Genomic DNA, 17,861 nt, shown 5'->3' with positions numbered 1-17,861 from the left:
CCATTCATTTTTCCAGCATTCCATTCAAGATCAGGTCCATCTGAACTTCCTCCATAAAGTTTTAGTTTCACCATGGTATTTGTTTTCATTTGCACTCCTTTCATAACTACTAAACATGTTTCATAATTTTTAAAAGTTAATTTATTAATGAATTGGTTAGTCTTACATTTGTGTTTGTCATCTGACATTTATTTCATGGCTGTAAGAGATCTTGACTGCAGGCATATTAAAAGATTCCTGATAATTGTTTATCATTCAATTTGTTTTGTATATTAGATTTTCTTCCCTCACTTCAGTTATCCTTCTCCCTCTGCCCATTTCGATCTCCTTGTCATTCTTCTAGGACTTTGACCCACAAGTCAGCATCAGACTCCTGGCATTTTCAGGAAGAAGGACTGTGGCAGAACTTTGGAGAGCAACATAACTGGCAGGACTCAGGAGAGCGGCTTATGTCCAGCGCTGGCGGGTCAGCCACCATCTTTGAGCAGGGCATAGTCATTTGTCTCCTCCTCAGATCAAAACATCACAGGCCCACAGGCAACAGAATTGGTTGCTGTGCAAAACACATGGGGTCCTTGTTTATAGCTTGATGACAGTTATTGAATCATATTGATTCAGTGTGAAGCCCTGCTTTCTTCTTCCCAGAGTTACTCTGAAAGTACAAATAATTACTGAATAATTGTAAAGCCATTTAACTGTTGAATAATTTAAAAGCCATTTAACTATTGAATATAGACAAGAGCTTGGGTTTGGGGACCAGAGTTTAGCTTCACATCAGTTAAAACTGGTAAATTTAGGACAAGTTATTTAGCCTCTCTCCATCTCAGTTTGAGGAACTCTGGTGGTGCAGAGGGTTAAGCCTTGGGCTGCAAACCACAGGGTTGCCACTCCTGGGAGAAAGAGGGGGATATCACCCTTGCTCCTTAGAAGATTTGCAACACTATATGGAAATACTGTGTGGGGTTGCTGTGAGCAGGAGTGGACATGATGGGAAAGGGTTATTAGTGGTTGTGTCTGCAGTTTCTGGGGATAATAATGAATCTCATTCATAGGGTTGTGGTGAGGTTTGTTTATTTGAGATGAACTTGTCACTAAAGACTCCAACTCCACTTCAATGTCTTGTTTCCTCCTTATGTGTTCCATTATTATGTTAATAAGTTAGCACATATAAATGAAACCATTAGAAGAATGCTTTTACTATATGTTTAATGTTATTTTTTATTGCTGTTATAATGAATCAGGAAGTGTGAACAAGAGGCTATGAGAGACACTGAAGTTAATTAAGGTAAAATCCCCCAAACAAATTTACTGCCATCTTGTCATTTCCAATTCATAGCGACCCTATATAGGGTTTCTGAGGTTGTAAATTTTCACCAGAGCAGATACCATCAACTTTTTAATGAAGGGTGGCTTGTCGATTTGAACTACCAACCTTGAAGCTAGCAAGCCAAAGCTTAATTGATAGTGTCACCACGGTTCCTTAAAAATGTAAAGACCTTAAAATCAGTTATGCTCAATATATTTCACAGACATTGATGTTCTTAAGAAACTATCCTAATTCTGGAAGGAAAACTTAAAAATGTATAGCTTAGACAACCTGAAGATATATAGCTTAGAGGATCCTCAAAGTAGGGGGTGTACTCGATCATATGGAACCCTGGCAGTTTAGTGGGCTGTTAATCACGAGGTCAGTGGCTCAGCTCAGCCAGTCCATTCCGCAGAAGAAATGGGAAGCTTTCTGCCCTTGCCAAGATTCATAGCCTCAGAAACTAAAGAGGGAGTTTTAATCTATCCTTTTGGGTAGCTATGATGGGAATTGGCGCAGGAGCAGTGGTGGTAGTAGTCTTGTATCAGAGAGGACATTAGTTGATTTGGAAGGAACGTCTATTATCATTTGGCATTTTAGTAGTGTTCAAATTTGGTAGAGAACACTCTCCTACTTACTATACATACTGCTTGTTAAGATTTAGTCTTGGAAACCCAAAGCAGCACTTCGACTCTGTCCCACAGGGCTGTTAGGGTGTTGGGGACTGGTTACATGTTCGGCTGCTAACTGCAAGGTCAACAGTGCAAAACCACCAGCTGTTCTGAGGGAGATGTGGCTTTCTACTCCCACAGAGTTATCTAGTCTCGAAAACTTACAGGGGCTGTCCTACTCTGTCCCAGAGGGCCACTCTGAGTCATCAACTCAGTGGCAGTGAGTTCTTGAATATAGGGTTGCTCTTACTGCTGTAGCTTTTCCTCAGGACTCCATACAGGTTGTACGACATAAGGTGGCATGTGACTCACCACATCTCTGCTACCAAACATGGAGAAAGCCCAGGCCCTGCTTCCCTATGGACACCAGGAAGTTGCTTGTGCAGACCCCAAGAGGTCAAGCAGCTGTCTTGAGACACAGAGGTTGCAAGGCCCTCACTAAGCCTGGCAGAGTAGAAGGTACTTGACGTCACCGTTGAACTGCCTCAGACCAGTCCTGGATTCTGCACCACTGGATTTCTTTTACAGGGGAAAAATCAACTCTCATTGAGTTAAACCACTGACACAGGACTTTTGTTTCTTGAAATCAAGTATGTTCCTATCTGATAAGAGTATCTCCACTTATTTAATAATGCTTCTTTCTATGGAAGCTTGGCATATTACTGTTAGCACTAACTTCCCATGTAAAATTGGCTATATTTATGGAAACTGTATGATTTCATTGATAACTTGTTTTAATAACCTTGATTTTTTAAAATCATTTTATTAGGGGTTCATACAACTCTTATCATAATCCATCCATAGATCAATTGTGTAAAGCACATTTGTACATTCATTGCCCTCAGCATTCTCAAAACATTTGCTCTCCACTTAAGGCCCTGGCATCAGGTCCTCATCCCCCCCCTCCACTCCCTCCTCCTTCATGAACCCTTGATAGTTTATAAATTATTTTGTAATAGCCTTGCTTTTATGAAAGTTATTTTGCTTTTCATAAAATTACCTTGCTAACTAGGTGGTGGCGGCAGTTGTACAATTGTGCAAAAAGAGCCATCCACTTATAATAGACATATTTCATCATATATAAATTGTAGCTCAATAAGGCTGTTAAGATTTTTTTCTACATTGTCAAATAATTTGTTTCTTTCAGTCATCTTCCTACTGAGTCTTCATGTCACTGCAGGTGGTACTAGTTCATTCTTTATATTGCTGCTTAAGATTTTTTTTTTGCTGCTTAAGATTTCATTGGGTAAAAACATTAGTTTGTGCATTCTATTTTGACAGGTAAGTTGTTGTCAATTTTTGGCTACTATGAATGTTACCTTTGCATATTCCTGCAAATTTCTTGAGGCATGAGGTTTTCTATGAATCTTTTGGAGTTCCCTCATATGTTTGCATTTCGGTTGGTTAATGAGATGAAGTCACATAATAGGGTCCCCTTCTGGTCAAAATCCCTTATGTGACGTATTAGCTATTCTTTATGCCTGCGGCTATCATCCCATTTTTGAAGGAGTGCTCTGTTACAGGATTAAAATGGGATGAATCCTTAGTTTCTATGGGAGGGTGTGACTTAAAAGCACTATTTTGTTTCCTGGGGTGTGTGGCTTGCTCGAAGACAAAACACCAGCTCCATCTGTGTGAAGCAGCCATCTCAGAGGCAGAGAGAAAGAAGTCCCAGGACCGTTGGAGTGTTGCACTCTCTTCCAGTGGCAGAGACCAAGACCAGCTGAGGACTTGGCCATGATCAGAGGCTGAGGCGAGGAGGCCATGAGACAGAGCAGAGGAAGTGTGGAGAGATGAGACTATCAGGCACAGCACCGGGCTGGCCTCCTGATCCACCGAAGCAGAGACCATGGGACCCCATGCTGAGAGGCTGAGGACCAGAGCAAGTCTTAGTGTCTGCCATAAGCACTCATCTGGCTCAATGACTGTATCCTGTTTACTGATCGTGGCTTGTGATGTTAACTTCGCTAATAACCCTCATTAACTGTGAGTTCATGTAACCAATACAATAAATTATTGAACCTAGAAGAGTAATTGGGTTTGTGGGAGGAATGGTTGGAACATGACAAAGGTAAAGAAGGATGGATGGTGGGAGGCCTATCTGTTGCCTCCTGCAGTAGGAAAGCCAGAGGTCAGAGATGTGGCCCTTCCTTGCAGTTTTTTCCCCAGTTATATACCAAGATAGAATGCACATCTTGACCTTTAATATTAGTGCACTTTTGACACCTTATTTTTAATCAATAGCTCTTACAAACTTGGCTTACAAAGTCAAATAGGGTATAGCCCTACTTATAATTTTAATTTCATAAAATGTTAAGCTCCTGTCAAACTGGCCTTCAATTCCATTTACTAATCTGCTCTTTCTTTTATCTAGAATACTCTTCCTTCCCCTTTGACAAGTTAACTTACACACTTATCCCTTAAACCTTAAGTCAGCTCATATTGTACAGACTTGAGTATGAGCCGACCCGAGTATCAGCTGAGGCACCTACCTTTACCACAAAACCTGCATTAAATATGTGCTGAAAAAACGGCTTATACATGAGTGTATACAGTAATTTCTTCAGGGAAAACTTATCTACTTTATTTAATTTCCTACAATCATAGACATCGTGCTTTCATTTGCCACAACTGCAATTGTTTTATAATTGTGAAATTATCTCCCCATTAGGAAAGCTTATTAACGTCAGGCCAGAGTGTGCAGTCTTCTTGGCAATCACTGTATCCTGACACCCAACATTGTCATTGGCATATTGCTAAGGGACCAAAAACTAATTTATGAGTATCTTATTTTCCTTTCACCTTTAAGGTACCTGATTTAAAGGTGTTTCTTCTTAAACATTTCATTCTTTAGGCGAACACCAGCACTATCCTTTGACATTTAATTTGTATTTAGAAACAAGATTTTGTTAAATCTCATTTGGCAAACATGACTGTGATGGAGGGATTGAGCAACTGGACACATCATCATCAATAACAGCTGTTTTTACTATTTCTGTGGAGAAACTATAATCACCACTGCAAGCAATTATGCATTGAGAATTACACACTTTTTCAGAAGACAGCACTGAATCTGCAGCTCCAGGAGAGGGACATGTCTGCTCAGAGCACACGAGAGCTAATGAAAGGGGAAGAGAGTGTGGAGCACATCCTGGGCCACCAACCCTTGAGGACGATATCCACAAAGACCACATGGCCGGCCCCGCTATTGAGACACAACATGCTCACTGATTCGTAGCCCTACAGGGGACAGCACTGGAGAGAGTGTGGGAACTCCGCCCAGTCTGATCGCAACACACTGAGGCAGGACACTGGGGGTGTGCAGCAGAGCAGCAGGGGGAGCGGAGCGGCGAGGTCCCCAGGGAGTACCAAGAATAGACTTTGGGGACAGGGCTTGACGCCCCATCAGACTCGACTGGAGAACACTCCTAAAGGCCAACAAACAGTCCTTGAACTAACTACAAGCTTTTCTTTTTTGGGCATTGTTTTAATTTGTTACTTCGTTTTGCTGTCTTTTTTGTGTGCATATTATTAGCTCCGCAGGTCTAAATAAGATAGACTGGATGAACAATCTGGAGGAGAAAACGGGACTGACAATTCTGGGGGGACATGGGAGAAGGGGAGGTGGGGGGAAAGGTAGTAGTGTTAACAAACCCAGGAACAAGGGAACAAGTGATCCAAATAGGTGGTGAGGAGGGTGTAGGAGGCCTGGTAGGGTGTGATCAAGAGTACACAGGAGGAATTACTGAAACCCAAATGATGATTGAGCATGATAGTAGGACCAGAGGAAAGTCAAAGGAAATAGAGGAAAGAGCTAGGAGGGAAAGGGCATATATAGAGGTCTAAATAAAGTCATGTACATATGTAAATATAATTATGAGGATGGGGAAATAGATCTATGTGCATATACTTATAGGTTTAGTATTAAGGTAGCAGATGGACATTGGGCCTCCACTCAAATACTCCCTCAATGAAAGAATACTTTGTTCTATTAAACTGGCATTTTATGATGCTCACCTTCCCAACACAATCACTGAAGACAAAGCGGGTAAATAAGCAAATGTGGCGAAGAAAGGTGATGGTGCCTGGCTATCAAAAGATATAGTGTCTGGGGTCTTAAAAAGCTTGAAGGTAAACAAGTGGCCATCTAGCTGAGAAGCAACAAAGCCCACATGGAAGCATACCAGCCTGTGCGATCAAGAGGCGTCGAAGGGATCAGTTATCAGGCATCAGCAGAAAAAAAAATCCTATCATTGTGAAGGAGGGGAAATGAGGGGGTGAAGACCCAAGCCCATCTGTAGGCAACAGGACATCCTCTTATGGAATGGTCACAGGGAGGAGACAGACAGTCAGGGTGCAATGTAGCAACGGTGAAACATACAACTTTCTTCCAGTTCCTAAATGCTTCCTCTCCCCGTCAATATCATGATCCCAATTCTATCTTACAAATCTGGTTAGACCAGAGGATGTACACTGGTACAGATAGGAACTAGAAACACAGGAAATCCAGGGTGGGTGATCCCTTCAGGACCAGTGGTGAGTGGCAATACCAGGAGGGTGGAGGGAAGGTGGGTTGGAAAGGTAGATCCGATTACAAGGATCTACATATAACCTCCTCCCTGGGGGGGCGGACAACAGAAAAGTGGGTGAAGGGAGACGTCGGACAGGGCAAGATATGACAAAATAATAATTTATAAATTATCAAGGGCTCATGAGGGAGCGGGAAGTGAGGGGGGAGGGAGGGGAAAAATGAGCTGATACCAGGGGCTGAAGTGGAGAGCAAATGTTTTGAGAATGAGGGCAATGAATGTACAAATGTGCTTCACACAATTGATGTATGTATGGATTGTGATGAGTTGTATAAGCCCCTAAATGATTAAAAAAAATTACACACTTACGGGCTGTCTCATTATCAAATGGTGCTATTTGACCCTTACAGAGAGAATGGTTTAATTCCACAAAGGTGTTGGGTCACTTAAGAATACAGCAAAAATGTAAATGTCAATTACATCTTCACGAGTGCTTATGTGAACAGCTGTAATTGGCTTTTCTATTACCCTTTCCTCTTTACCACCAGATAACACATCTCTCCTCTAACTAGTCATTCTGGGTTTTCTCAAAAGTTGCTCGATGGTGATTATGAAAAAAAAAACAAAGGTTTCTGTTCTTGATACCTGACTGACTCACATTGCAAGTGCTGACAAAGGCGTTACAGGGAGAAGCCCCTCCCACCGCACAGGACGCAGCCACTTTTCCAGGGTCCAGCAAAAACACAACGAAAATGTGATGATCGAAGATTCTAGATGTTTCTTATTGTCTGACCTAAAATCATATCAATGACAGTATGACTATACCACTGAATTCTTTATAACGGATGTTTGAGGAATATTTTTCTTCAAGCACTTTTCAACTGTAAATTAAATATCTCCAAAATTTTTAAAAAAGTTATCTTGAACACAGAAAATGTTAAATACGTAATTATTTTTACACACCATCCTAATGCTCTTGACATCCTGACCCTAAATTAATCTTCAAATTCCACCTCGGTATTTATAAAGAATTCAGAGGGACATATGACGAGAAGCCTCATGTTAATAAACTGGCATCTACTGGAAATATTCCCTAAACCATTTCTTTTCAGACCCATTTCACCCATTTAAAGTAACAGCAGGGTCTCCAATGTTATCAAGAAAGTGTATTCACAAGTGGAACTTTCCTCAGAAAGGATCACAGTTTGAAATGCAAAGATCTAAGATTGCCGAGTTTTTGTGGATTTATTTACTCACGTTAGAAACATATTGTAGAAGAGGACAGAACAGAAAAAGAAAAGAAAAGAAATATATTCTAGCTATTAACTCAAAATGTGCAAGTTTCTAAAAAAAAAAGCAAGTTTTTCAAACTCAAAGTACTGTAAGAAAACACTATAAATGGAGTATTAATGAGTCTATTGCTAAAGTGAAATTTAAGAGTAGCAAAAACTTACGGGGCCCAATGAAAGAAACCATTTACAAAAGAATAAAACTTAAAACTTTGTTTATATGACAAATATATCCAAGCAGAGAATTACTGAGGGTGACTTTTAGCTCTACTAAGACTTGTTTCAAACTGTCAGTGCAATCTGAAAGAAAAATGTTATTTTAAAAGCAAATGTGTCAAAATTCCCAAAGGCCAAAAATTGTGGCTACATGTCCATTAATAAAAGTGCAAAAGATAAGCAACAATTTCAAATATTCAATTATTTGTTGACCACAAAAAAGTATTTTGGTGTTTTTATTTGGGTGTAAAAGTATTAATTTTATTCAATGTTTTATTATATGAAAAAATTTTAAAATAAACTAAAATTTTAAATATTTAAGCAAAATCTGAATTCCATATTTGAAGTCAATTCAAATTTTCACTACTTTAGAACTCTATGTTTACTATTTGCGGAACTTTTAGAAACTGGCAAGTTATACCTAAAATTGCCTTAAAGACCATAAACTGTCTTTTTGGAAATTATTCATAAAACTTTACAAATATTTCTAAATTATTTTTAACAGTTTTAATTATAGAGTTTGATCTTAATAGAAATTGCAATTACTTTATAATTGTATGTGGTGATCACTACCCATGGATATAACATTTGATAAACACACACAAAGGATACATAAGAGAAATGGTTCTGGTTTTAAAACATTACGGCACAAATAACTAGGCTGGAAATCACAATGTCAAATCACTGACTTAGGAAAACACCATCATCTGAAAACTCAAGGGGAAACTGTTCTTTCTGGGCAGCTTGGCATTATTAGTTGTTCCAGTCTTGTACCTCAAACACTACACATACTTTCAAATTGTCAATCCATTTCCCATGCTTAGCTCATTAGGACACTTGAATCTGCAACATAAATTGGACTTGTATCTACCCTAAAGAAGGCAGTTCCCAAGATTAAATACTACTTAAAATTCTCTTGAATACCAGTATCTCACCTCACATTTGTAATAAATGATCCATAGTAGTAAAAATTTCATCCCTACCTTAAAGTAACAACAGCTTAAAATATTAAACCACTTTTATGGAGGTGATCCCAAACTCATTTTACTTAGCCACACGCAAAACTCTACACCTCGGGACTGAGCCTTGTTTTGGGGGAAGATTCCAGGGTCAACACTACAAACATCAAATACAATAATTCATTATAAGAACCTCAGAAACTTGTAAGTGTAACAATGGTAGCTTCACATTGTTCCTAGAGCTTAAAACAAGTGTTTGTTTGTTTTTTTGTTCCCCCTCTTTTGGGGAGGTATTTGTAGGGGAAGGGGAAGAGGTTACAGCACTTGCCAGTAGACTCACCAGCTGTTTCACAGGAGAGGGATGTGGCAGTTGGCTTCCATAAAGATTACAGTCCTGAAAACCATTGTGTTAGGAGTCCAAACTGCCTCTAGGGCAACGGGTTTTTGTGGAAGTTAGAGAAATGGCTTTTGAAAACCTGATTTGTAGACTAGCTTCAGAGGTTGCTGAAGATTTCCTCATGGATAGAGTTGCTAAAGGAATCCAAGACGAGAGATGGCTATAGCACCCACTGAGGGCAATGATGAACTCTTCCACTTAGGCATTTGCTTGTCTATGGACATGGATGCATAGGAGTGCTGCTAGTGAAGCTCAAAGTGCTCTCAAGCAGTAAAGCAACGGCTTTACAAGAAAAACCTGAATTACTTAACAAACACTGTAGCTGGAGTTGCTGATCATTTCATAAGGGAATCCAGCACAAGGACCATGGCAGAAAGAGAAAAGGAAATTCATGATGCTGTTGCTGCAGCTATGACAGGAGGCATGAAAACCTTGCACTTTTAATGAAATACCTTTCTTTTACATACTGAAAATGCAGCTTTAAGTGACGTATATAAAACATTCAAGCCTAACCAATCCCACTGCACTGAGTCAGTTTTCATTCACAGCAACCCTCGCGGAACGAGAAGTGCTCTCTAGGGTTTACAGGAGCAGACAGCCTCATCTTTCTCCTGGTAACCTGGCACTTCTGACATGCAGTTCGCAGCTCCAAAGGTAACCACTACACCACCTGTAGGGTACTAATAGTTGTTTGGGGGGAATCAAAAGCTGTATTTTACTATTGAGAGGTGGGGGTTGTCATTATGCAAGGGTCAACTGTATTTGTAACTAATTTTTATTAGTTACAAATTTCTTTCCTTTGGCAAAAACTTTAGGGAGTATCTGACGCTTAATCAGTACTTGATACTTGGTCAACTATCAAGTATTATGAAACAAGGTGCTGAAAAACAAAACACAAAGCTGGAAAGCATTTTATTATTTTTTTCTAGTTAATATTTTTTTCTAGTTCAGGACCACAAGAATTTAAAGGTCCTTTTCCAGCAACTTTTATGGTTTAGGAGTACCACTTTAAAAATAACTGACACTCAAAAAAAACCAAAACAAAACTGACACTCTAAGTACTACTGTTCTTCTACATCAATAGTTTCTATAGTAACCATTTTCATGAAAGCCTTATCAGACATTATACCTCTTGCTCCTTTGGTCAGATATATAAACAGAAACTTTAATCAGATGTTTATACGCTCAAAATAGTTTTTCAAAGCACACCCAAGCAAACCAAATCTACATTAGCAACGTTTACAATTAATTTTAGTAGTTATTTAAAATACTTAACAAAGATGTACTGAAACATGATATTTTTAAAATTATGCATAATTTAATAAACAAATTTCAATTTCAAAATAAAAAAGATTAATGGCCAAATTAAAGAAACTTTAAGCATCCAGTTTAAAAGATCTTAATTTTCAGGTTACTCAGAAATATATTTTGTGAATAAGAATTATTTCATAAATACATATGTATAAATATAAATATATACCTACAGGATCTGTGGTGGGAGAAGCTCTTTAAAGGAAGAAAAGTGCACTTCTAGATTATTGAGATCATGTCATATTTACACTTCATGTGAAAGATACTACTACCAGGGCCAGGTGCTTTTGGCACAAGTTTTTAGGTTAATATTGACACAACCTTATAAACATAATGCTTATTTATTTTATTCACTGGAATATGAAGAATCAAACAGACTTGTGTATTCTGACAAAAGCCCCCACAGATATCTGCAAATGTTTAATTAAATACAAAACCTTTTTTTTTAAAAAGACCTTAATTCTGTCTTTACATCTGGAACGTGTAAAATTTTATCAGCAAGGTTTTCTCTAAGCTCCTTCAGCAAGAACTCCCAGTTCACATAAAAAGGTAATATCGTCTTTTTCCACTTAAGTATGACTTTTCCTGATCAGACCCCTGTATATAAGGACAAAAAATATATGTATAATAAAAAGATTGGATAAATCAGGAGAGGCTTTTTGGTCTTGAATTCTTCACCCACTAACAATGAAGCAGCACTGTAGGCAGCCCAGAACACACCAAACAGCTTAAAAAAAAAAAAAAAGGCAACATATTAGTAAGTCAAATAACTTCTTGCATGTAAAGCTCCAAACCTCATCAGTGTTTCTAACTGGTCTCACTCAATCCCATCACGTTGATCCGGACTCAGTGAGAGCCTTTGAGACAGAGTGGAACTGTCCCATAGTAAATCGTTATGGACACTATTGCCACATCTTTCTCCCCTTGATAGCTGTGGGTGCTTTAGCCATTAGAACTAGAACTCCTTATTAGCATATCATGAAAACAATATTATCTACAATTCTTAAAAAAGCAATTTTGACAAGTATGGTAAATATTAAAATTTATTAAGAATGTTTGCTCTTTCTCTGTTCCTATTATGGCTTTATCACACTGACTCTCTAGTCAGATGATTTAATGTTAAATAAAATTAGTTTGTAGATTACATCAGTTCCAATGCTAGAATTAAGAGGTAAAAGTTTATTAGCATATTTCTCAACAAAGCTTGAATTTAAAGAAACACGCACAATAGCTTACGATATACAGAGAATCAAATGGCAAACATTTTTTGGCCAAAAAGAAAATCCAAATCTTAAGATAATTTAAACCTAGATTAAATATAGAAAAAATATTTTTCCATTTTATGAAACATTCATATAGTACATAAAGAATTTTAAGTTCCAAATTTCAGGGGAACTACATGCTTAAAAAATGACTAGAAAGGTAATGATTTTGACAATCTGAAACTAGTCTCTGACATGTATTAACAGGCATATCAACTCAAGTGAAACAACACATAGTAGGAAGTGATCCTAAATGAGTCAGTGCAATTGCTTGCTCACTCAGGCTAGGATAACCGAATGCCAGGAAAGGGTCAGCTGCTGAACTGCAAGACTTTTCAGCTAAGTACTAAGAATGGGAAAACTGGAATTTTTCTTTTTAAAGATTTTAGGCAGAAGATAAGGCCTTACACAATGCCCCTAAAGTGTTCAAACAGTTCAAATATGCTAAGATGTTCTCAAAATATTCTTTTATGATATTTGTAATAATAATAGCTACTACGAGTGCCTATTCTGTGCCAGGCACTATACAAAGAGCACTATATATACTTTAAAGTCCTCATAGCAAAACCTAAAATGAAATGTAGTTGTTAAAGATTCCCACTTTACAATGAGCACACGGATAGTAAGAAAAGTTAAGATAAAAACTCCCCAAATCACACAGCAAGCCACTATCTGGATCTAAAACTCTTATTTTTTAAATACCAAATTATTTATGAGAAAGTGCTTCCAAAAATTTGGAAAAATTGTTTTGAAAGATAATGGAATTATTTCCACATGCTTTTTGAAGCCCCTGGTATAATGTCACTCACTATAAATCTATAGTTCCCCAATTATAAAAGGAATCACAATTTTTTAAATATTGAAATTATTAACTTTAAAAAGAATCAAATTTAATAAAAATTAAGTGGCTCTCACTATTCATAAATAAATGCCTTAGTGGAGAGATGACAAAATGGCAGTTCTGAAAACAGTGGTTTTAAAAAGTTCAAATATATCAAAGAACAGAAATCCACTGTCTCATATGTACACATGTGCCAAAGCAGTCATTTACTCCCCCAAAATTTCAAGAATAAAAGCTGAAATTTCAATACCATTACTACTTGTATTACTACATGATACTATCAAGTAAACGAGTACCTATCTTAATGTAACTTTAACAAAATAAAAAGGACTTTTGATCTCTACAATAAAATCAATTTAGCAGAACCATGCTTATCACATTAAGAAAGTAACCACTTAAATAGGAGTTGTTATTAAATAAATGGACAGTGAACTTTTAAGTAAATATTCTCCTAAAAAGTCTAACTCAGAGGAACTGGTGCTACGAACATAAGGATGAAAAATTCAACATAAAAATCCTCTGAATGTAATACCTGAGACCTAATTTGTGTTTGGGATTTTCTACCTCCTAGACATATATAATTGCAATTCCCAGGCAATTACAAGGGAAAAACCAAAGAAATATAATTATTAAGAATAGTAAGGAAGTTCACTGTTCTAAAATACTAACAACCATTTGACAAACTGATTCTAGACTACCATAATCAGTTAAGAATACCAAAGTTAAGATTATCATTTTAGCCTAAGAGACAGCATACTTTTGACATTGGAAAACAGCACACTGCTATATATGATACACACAAGTGAACTTACTTTTATAAGTGTAGACACCACTTCAAATGATCCAACCACCAAAAGTACAGGGGCTATTACAATGAGAGGAAGTAATGAATAGCCTATAACTCCAAGAACTTGGCCATATGCAACCTGTAAATTTTCAAAATTTAAATAAATATCACAGAAATCAAGACGCTCATTCTAATCACCATTGATCATATACTTTTACCTCTAATACAACATGATCAAAGTCATAAAGCATCATACTGCTTCCATTTCAATTCAGTATGCACATATTCCCAAGAATTGTCCTGGATTGTCTTACGTATACACATGCATGACAAATTTGAACACGAATTTGGTTAAATTCCTCAAAATATGTTGGAGTTCTGTTTTGTGATTATATTACATTTCAAAGTCCCTTACAATTTTTTTTTGACATCTTCAGAATTATTTATTCTCCATGTTCCTGGGAGGACCATTACAGCTACAATTATCACCAGTTTTCTGAAGATACCCAAATCTACATCTAGTTATTCTCTCCCTCTTTAGTTTCAGACTTCTAAACCCAATTACTTCTGGTTTACCTCTTGTGTATATTCTGTGACAACTTATGTAAGCTATTAGAAGATTACAGAAAGGGACCACAATCAGGCTGTTCTGACTTAAAAAGCAAGGTCTAGAGAAGTTACATGTGCCAGATGCAGACTGGAAAAGGAGAGAGTGAGGAGAGACTGAAGAGAAAGTATCTTTTAGTGGGTCTTATATGCCAAGCTTTGTGATAGGGCCTCACATGTGGAGATCAAGTGAAGTAACAGGCCTACGAAGTCGGTGAGAGGTTGTAGTGGGGTGCTAGAGTCAGTTCCGGTCCATAGTGACCCTATGCACAACAGAATGAAGTAACAGGAGCCAAAGAGCTGAATAGAAAGTTTCAAAGGGCAGCTCAAGAAGACAAATTATAATGAGATGTACAAAGACCTAGAGTTACAAAACCAAAAAGACCACTCTCAGCATACCTTAAACTTACAGAACTCAAGAAACAATTCAAGCCTTGAGTTTCAGGATTGATACGTTCTATGGGCAAAATATTGAGTGATACAGGAAGCATCAAAAGAAGACAGAAAGAATACATAGTCATTATACCAAAAAAAAGAATAGACACTCTTCCATTTCAGAAGGTAGCATATGAACAAGAACCAATGGCGCTGAAGAAAGAAGTTCGAGCTGCACTGAAGGCATTAGCTAAAAACGAGATGAAGGAATTAATGGACACCAATTGAAATGTTTCAACAAGCTGATGAAACACTAGAAGTACTCACTTGTCTACACCAGCTGATTAGCCAAATAACAGGAAGAGTTCCATATTTGTACCCATGCCAAAGAGAGGTGACATATAGTCAATTAATGTGGCCCTTTTATTTCTAATTCCTCATGTGATGTATTATTAATTCTGGAAGGAGTTGTCTGTTAGGGTCAAACTGAGTGAGTATCGACTGCAGGCAGTGAGTTTGATTTTTCTGGTTTTCTCTGTCACAGGATTAAGGTGAGGTCAAGTCCTGACCTTAGCAGAGGGTGAACCAAGCCACAGCCTTTGTTTCCTCAGGGGCATCTTTAAGACTACTTTAGCAGAGGGGGGGGAACCACTGTTTCATTTCCTTGGGGTAAGGTGAGCTAAAATCCAAACCACACCTCTGTGAAAGCCTTCCTCAGTGTGTAGGAGCCATTTGGGACACAGAAAAACTGCAGGGCAGTTTGGAAGAGAACATCTAAGATCTCTATCTGAAGTGGCAGAGGCCATCGAGACCCATGTACAAGAAACTGTGGCAAAGAGATTCAGAGGAGCAGCACCAAGACTATGGGGTAGCTTCTCCTCATCTGGTCCATGACTATGGAACTACGGAAGCAAAGGCTAAGGCAGTGGTTCTTAACCTTCCTAATGCCATGACCCTATAATACAGTTCATGTTGTGGTGACCCCCCAACCATAAAATTATTTTTGTTGCTACTTCATAACTGTCATTTTGCTACATTTTTTTTTTTTTGCTGTTATGAATTGGGCGGCCCCTATGAAAAGGTCGTTCGACGCCCCACCCCCCACCCAAAGGGGTCGCAACCCACAGATTGAGAACCGCTGGGCTAAGGGGACCTAAGGCTGAGAGACTGAGGATCAGAGAAAGACTTGGCTGCTGGCTGAGGAGAGGTGTTGCTGTGGATCAACGTATGTTTATTGCTTACTGAGCCTGAGTTTTGGTAATGTATTAGTTTACCTAATAAACTGCCTGTATCATGAATATTGTCTGTGAGTTCTATGCAGCCCTTGCAACGAATTACCACATCCAGCATAGAAGTGGAGTTCTGTGTGGGAAGGGTTGTCACAACAGGATAAAGGAGGATGGAGGGTGAAGGCATGTCTGACCCCTACCACATGGCAATAGGGCAGGTAGAGGTCAAACATGTCCATTGCTGTTTATCACAGTAGGTATTATTGTCTTCGACATGGACTGAATTATGTCCCTGACACATGTCAAGGTCACGATTCTCAGTGGTTTGGTAGTTATGCAATATGCAATTTGGGAGTTATGTATGATGTGACCATCCCAGTTGGTGTGATAAGATGTGCTCAACCAATCACAACTGTGAAGTGATTAAGGTGGAACGTACACCCTTACTCAGGTCAGTTATTTGACATACGGGGAGTTTTCCTGAGTGTGGTCTGTGTCACCTCTCATTTTAAGAGAGAGAAAAGCAGAGAAAGGGAGGAGCTTGGGAAGCACTGAGCGTTGAGTATACCCTTTGATACCTGGGTGCCACCACTGAGAACCTCCTAGACCAGGAGACTGATGCCAAAACATGTGGAAATCTCCAAGGAATGCTGGACCCACAGTTGTTGACAGAAAACAAAGACCTTTCCCCAAAGACAACACAGAAAGTCTTCCTCCAGAGCTGGTGCCCCAAATTTGGACTTCTATCTTCCTAAATTATGGGAAGATAAAGTTGTCCTAGTCATCCACGTGTGTTATTTCTGAGACAGCAACACTAGATAACTAATTTGGTGCCAAGATTGGGGTACGGTACTGTTCCAACAGATATTTTAAATATGGAAGCATTTGGGAATTAAGAGAGACGTGAAGAGTTTTAAGGTGCATAGTATGGTGACCTTGCAGTTAGCAGGCCAATGTGTACTCATACGCCACCAGGGCTCTTAGATTGCCTTGACGAGATTGCTGGGCAGAGTTAGGGGAATTAAAGGCATTTTTGGTGAGGCTCCAAAAGAAACAACACAGAAAGAGAGAAGCAGCAGCAGAACCAAGAGACTTAGTGCAAGATGGAACTGGCCCATGGAGCAAGACAGCTGCTTATCTTCAGGAAGTAGGGTTCCTGGCAGAGTGGAGTGCCTCTGTCCACTGATGGAAGTTGGCTTACTGACCCACAGAATGAGAGCACATGCCATCATGCCAAGGTTACTGGTATAGTGGGGTATCTGTACTAATCAGAACTGAAGAGTTCTCAAGGTTTGCCCAAGTAGGGCAGGGGCTAGGCTGGCCCAAGGGTCTGAGGGGCTGAAAGGACAAGGAACCAGACACATAAAGCGAACAGACAAGCAATATGAGAAGCATAGCTACTCTGGTCTCAAAGAGTGGGGTCACAACCTTTGGAATTGAAAAGATGAAACTAGGCCTGCTGGGTCTCAAAGGATATGGCTATGGTCTCTCCTAGGTTTCTGCTAGATATTTAGCCACTTGGTTCTGGATTATGGGGCTTCTGTTCCTGAATGTCACAGAAATGGGGCCAGAGCTGCTACCCAAAATCTTAGGGGGAAGGGACTGCTGTGTCCAAGGGGAAGGAAGAATAAGACCTGATGGAGCCAAGGGGGTCATGTTGCTACTCAGCTGGACTAGGAGAATGGGGCTGTCCAAAGCTGAAGGTGCTAAGTTGCCATTCCAGTAGGCCTGGATGGTGGAGCTGAAGACCAGGGCTGAGGGGCTGCAAAGCAGAATGCCGAGGACGGCCAACACCCAACACTCTCAGAGAAGAGAGGATTGTTTTTGAGCCTTAAAATCTAATGCAAATTGTTCTGCTAGGTTTTGGACTTGCTTGGTGCCCACTACCCACCTTCTTTTCTTTGAATCTCTCCTATTTGTAATGGAAATGTATATCTTATACCTGTTCTACCACTGAACTTTGGAAGTATATAACTTATAGTCTAAATTCACAGATGCGGAATTTTCTCCCCAGGATGAAATTTGCATTTAAAGTGATATGATGAGGTGAAAGTCTAACAAGCACACCAATTTTGGGGGGCTG

The 17,861-nt window shown here is 39.0% G+C and overlaps 1 protein-coding gene across 1 annotated transcript in view; it reads right to left on the bottom strand.

Moving 5' to 3' along the window:
* Positions 1-9,777: 9,777 nt before the first annotated feature.
* The window catches only part of YIPF4 (Yip1 domain family member 4), a 30,518-nt gene continuing 22,434 nt past the window's right edge, over positions 9,778-17,861 (bottom strand). Inside the window, exons 6-7 of the mRNA XM_004711157.2 lie at positions 13,594-13,707; positions 9,778-11,405 (exon numbers count right to left, since the gene is read on the bottom strand). Of these exons, the coding sequence (XP_004711214.1) occupies positions 11,268-11,405; positions 13,594-13,707 (252 nt within the window). The 3' untranslated portion in view covers positions 9,778-11,267. The remainder of the gene's footprint in view (positions 11,406-13,593; positions 13,708-17,861) is intronic.

The sequence above is a fragment of the Echinops telfairi genome, unplaced genomic scaffold (genome assembly GCF_000313985.2).
Source record: "Echinops telfairi isolate 266 unplaced genomic scaffold, ASM31398v2 ScPeMD7_10;HRSCAF=50, whole genome shotgun sequence".
NCBI lineage: Eukaryota > Metazoa > Chordata > Mammalia > Afrosoricida > Tenrecidae > Echinops > Echinops telfairi.
The sequence above is the reverse complement of the archived record's forward strand: the minus strand, read 5'-3'. Positions and strand labels throughout refer to the sequence as shown.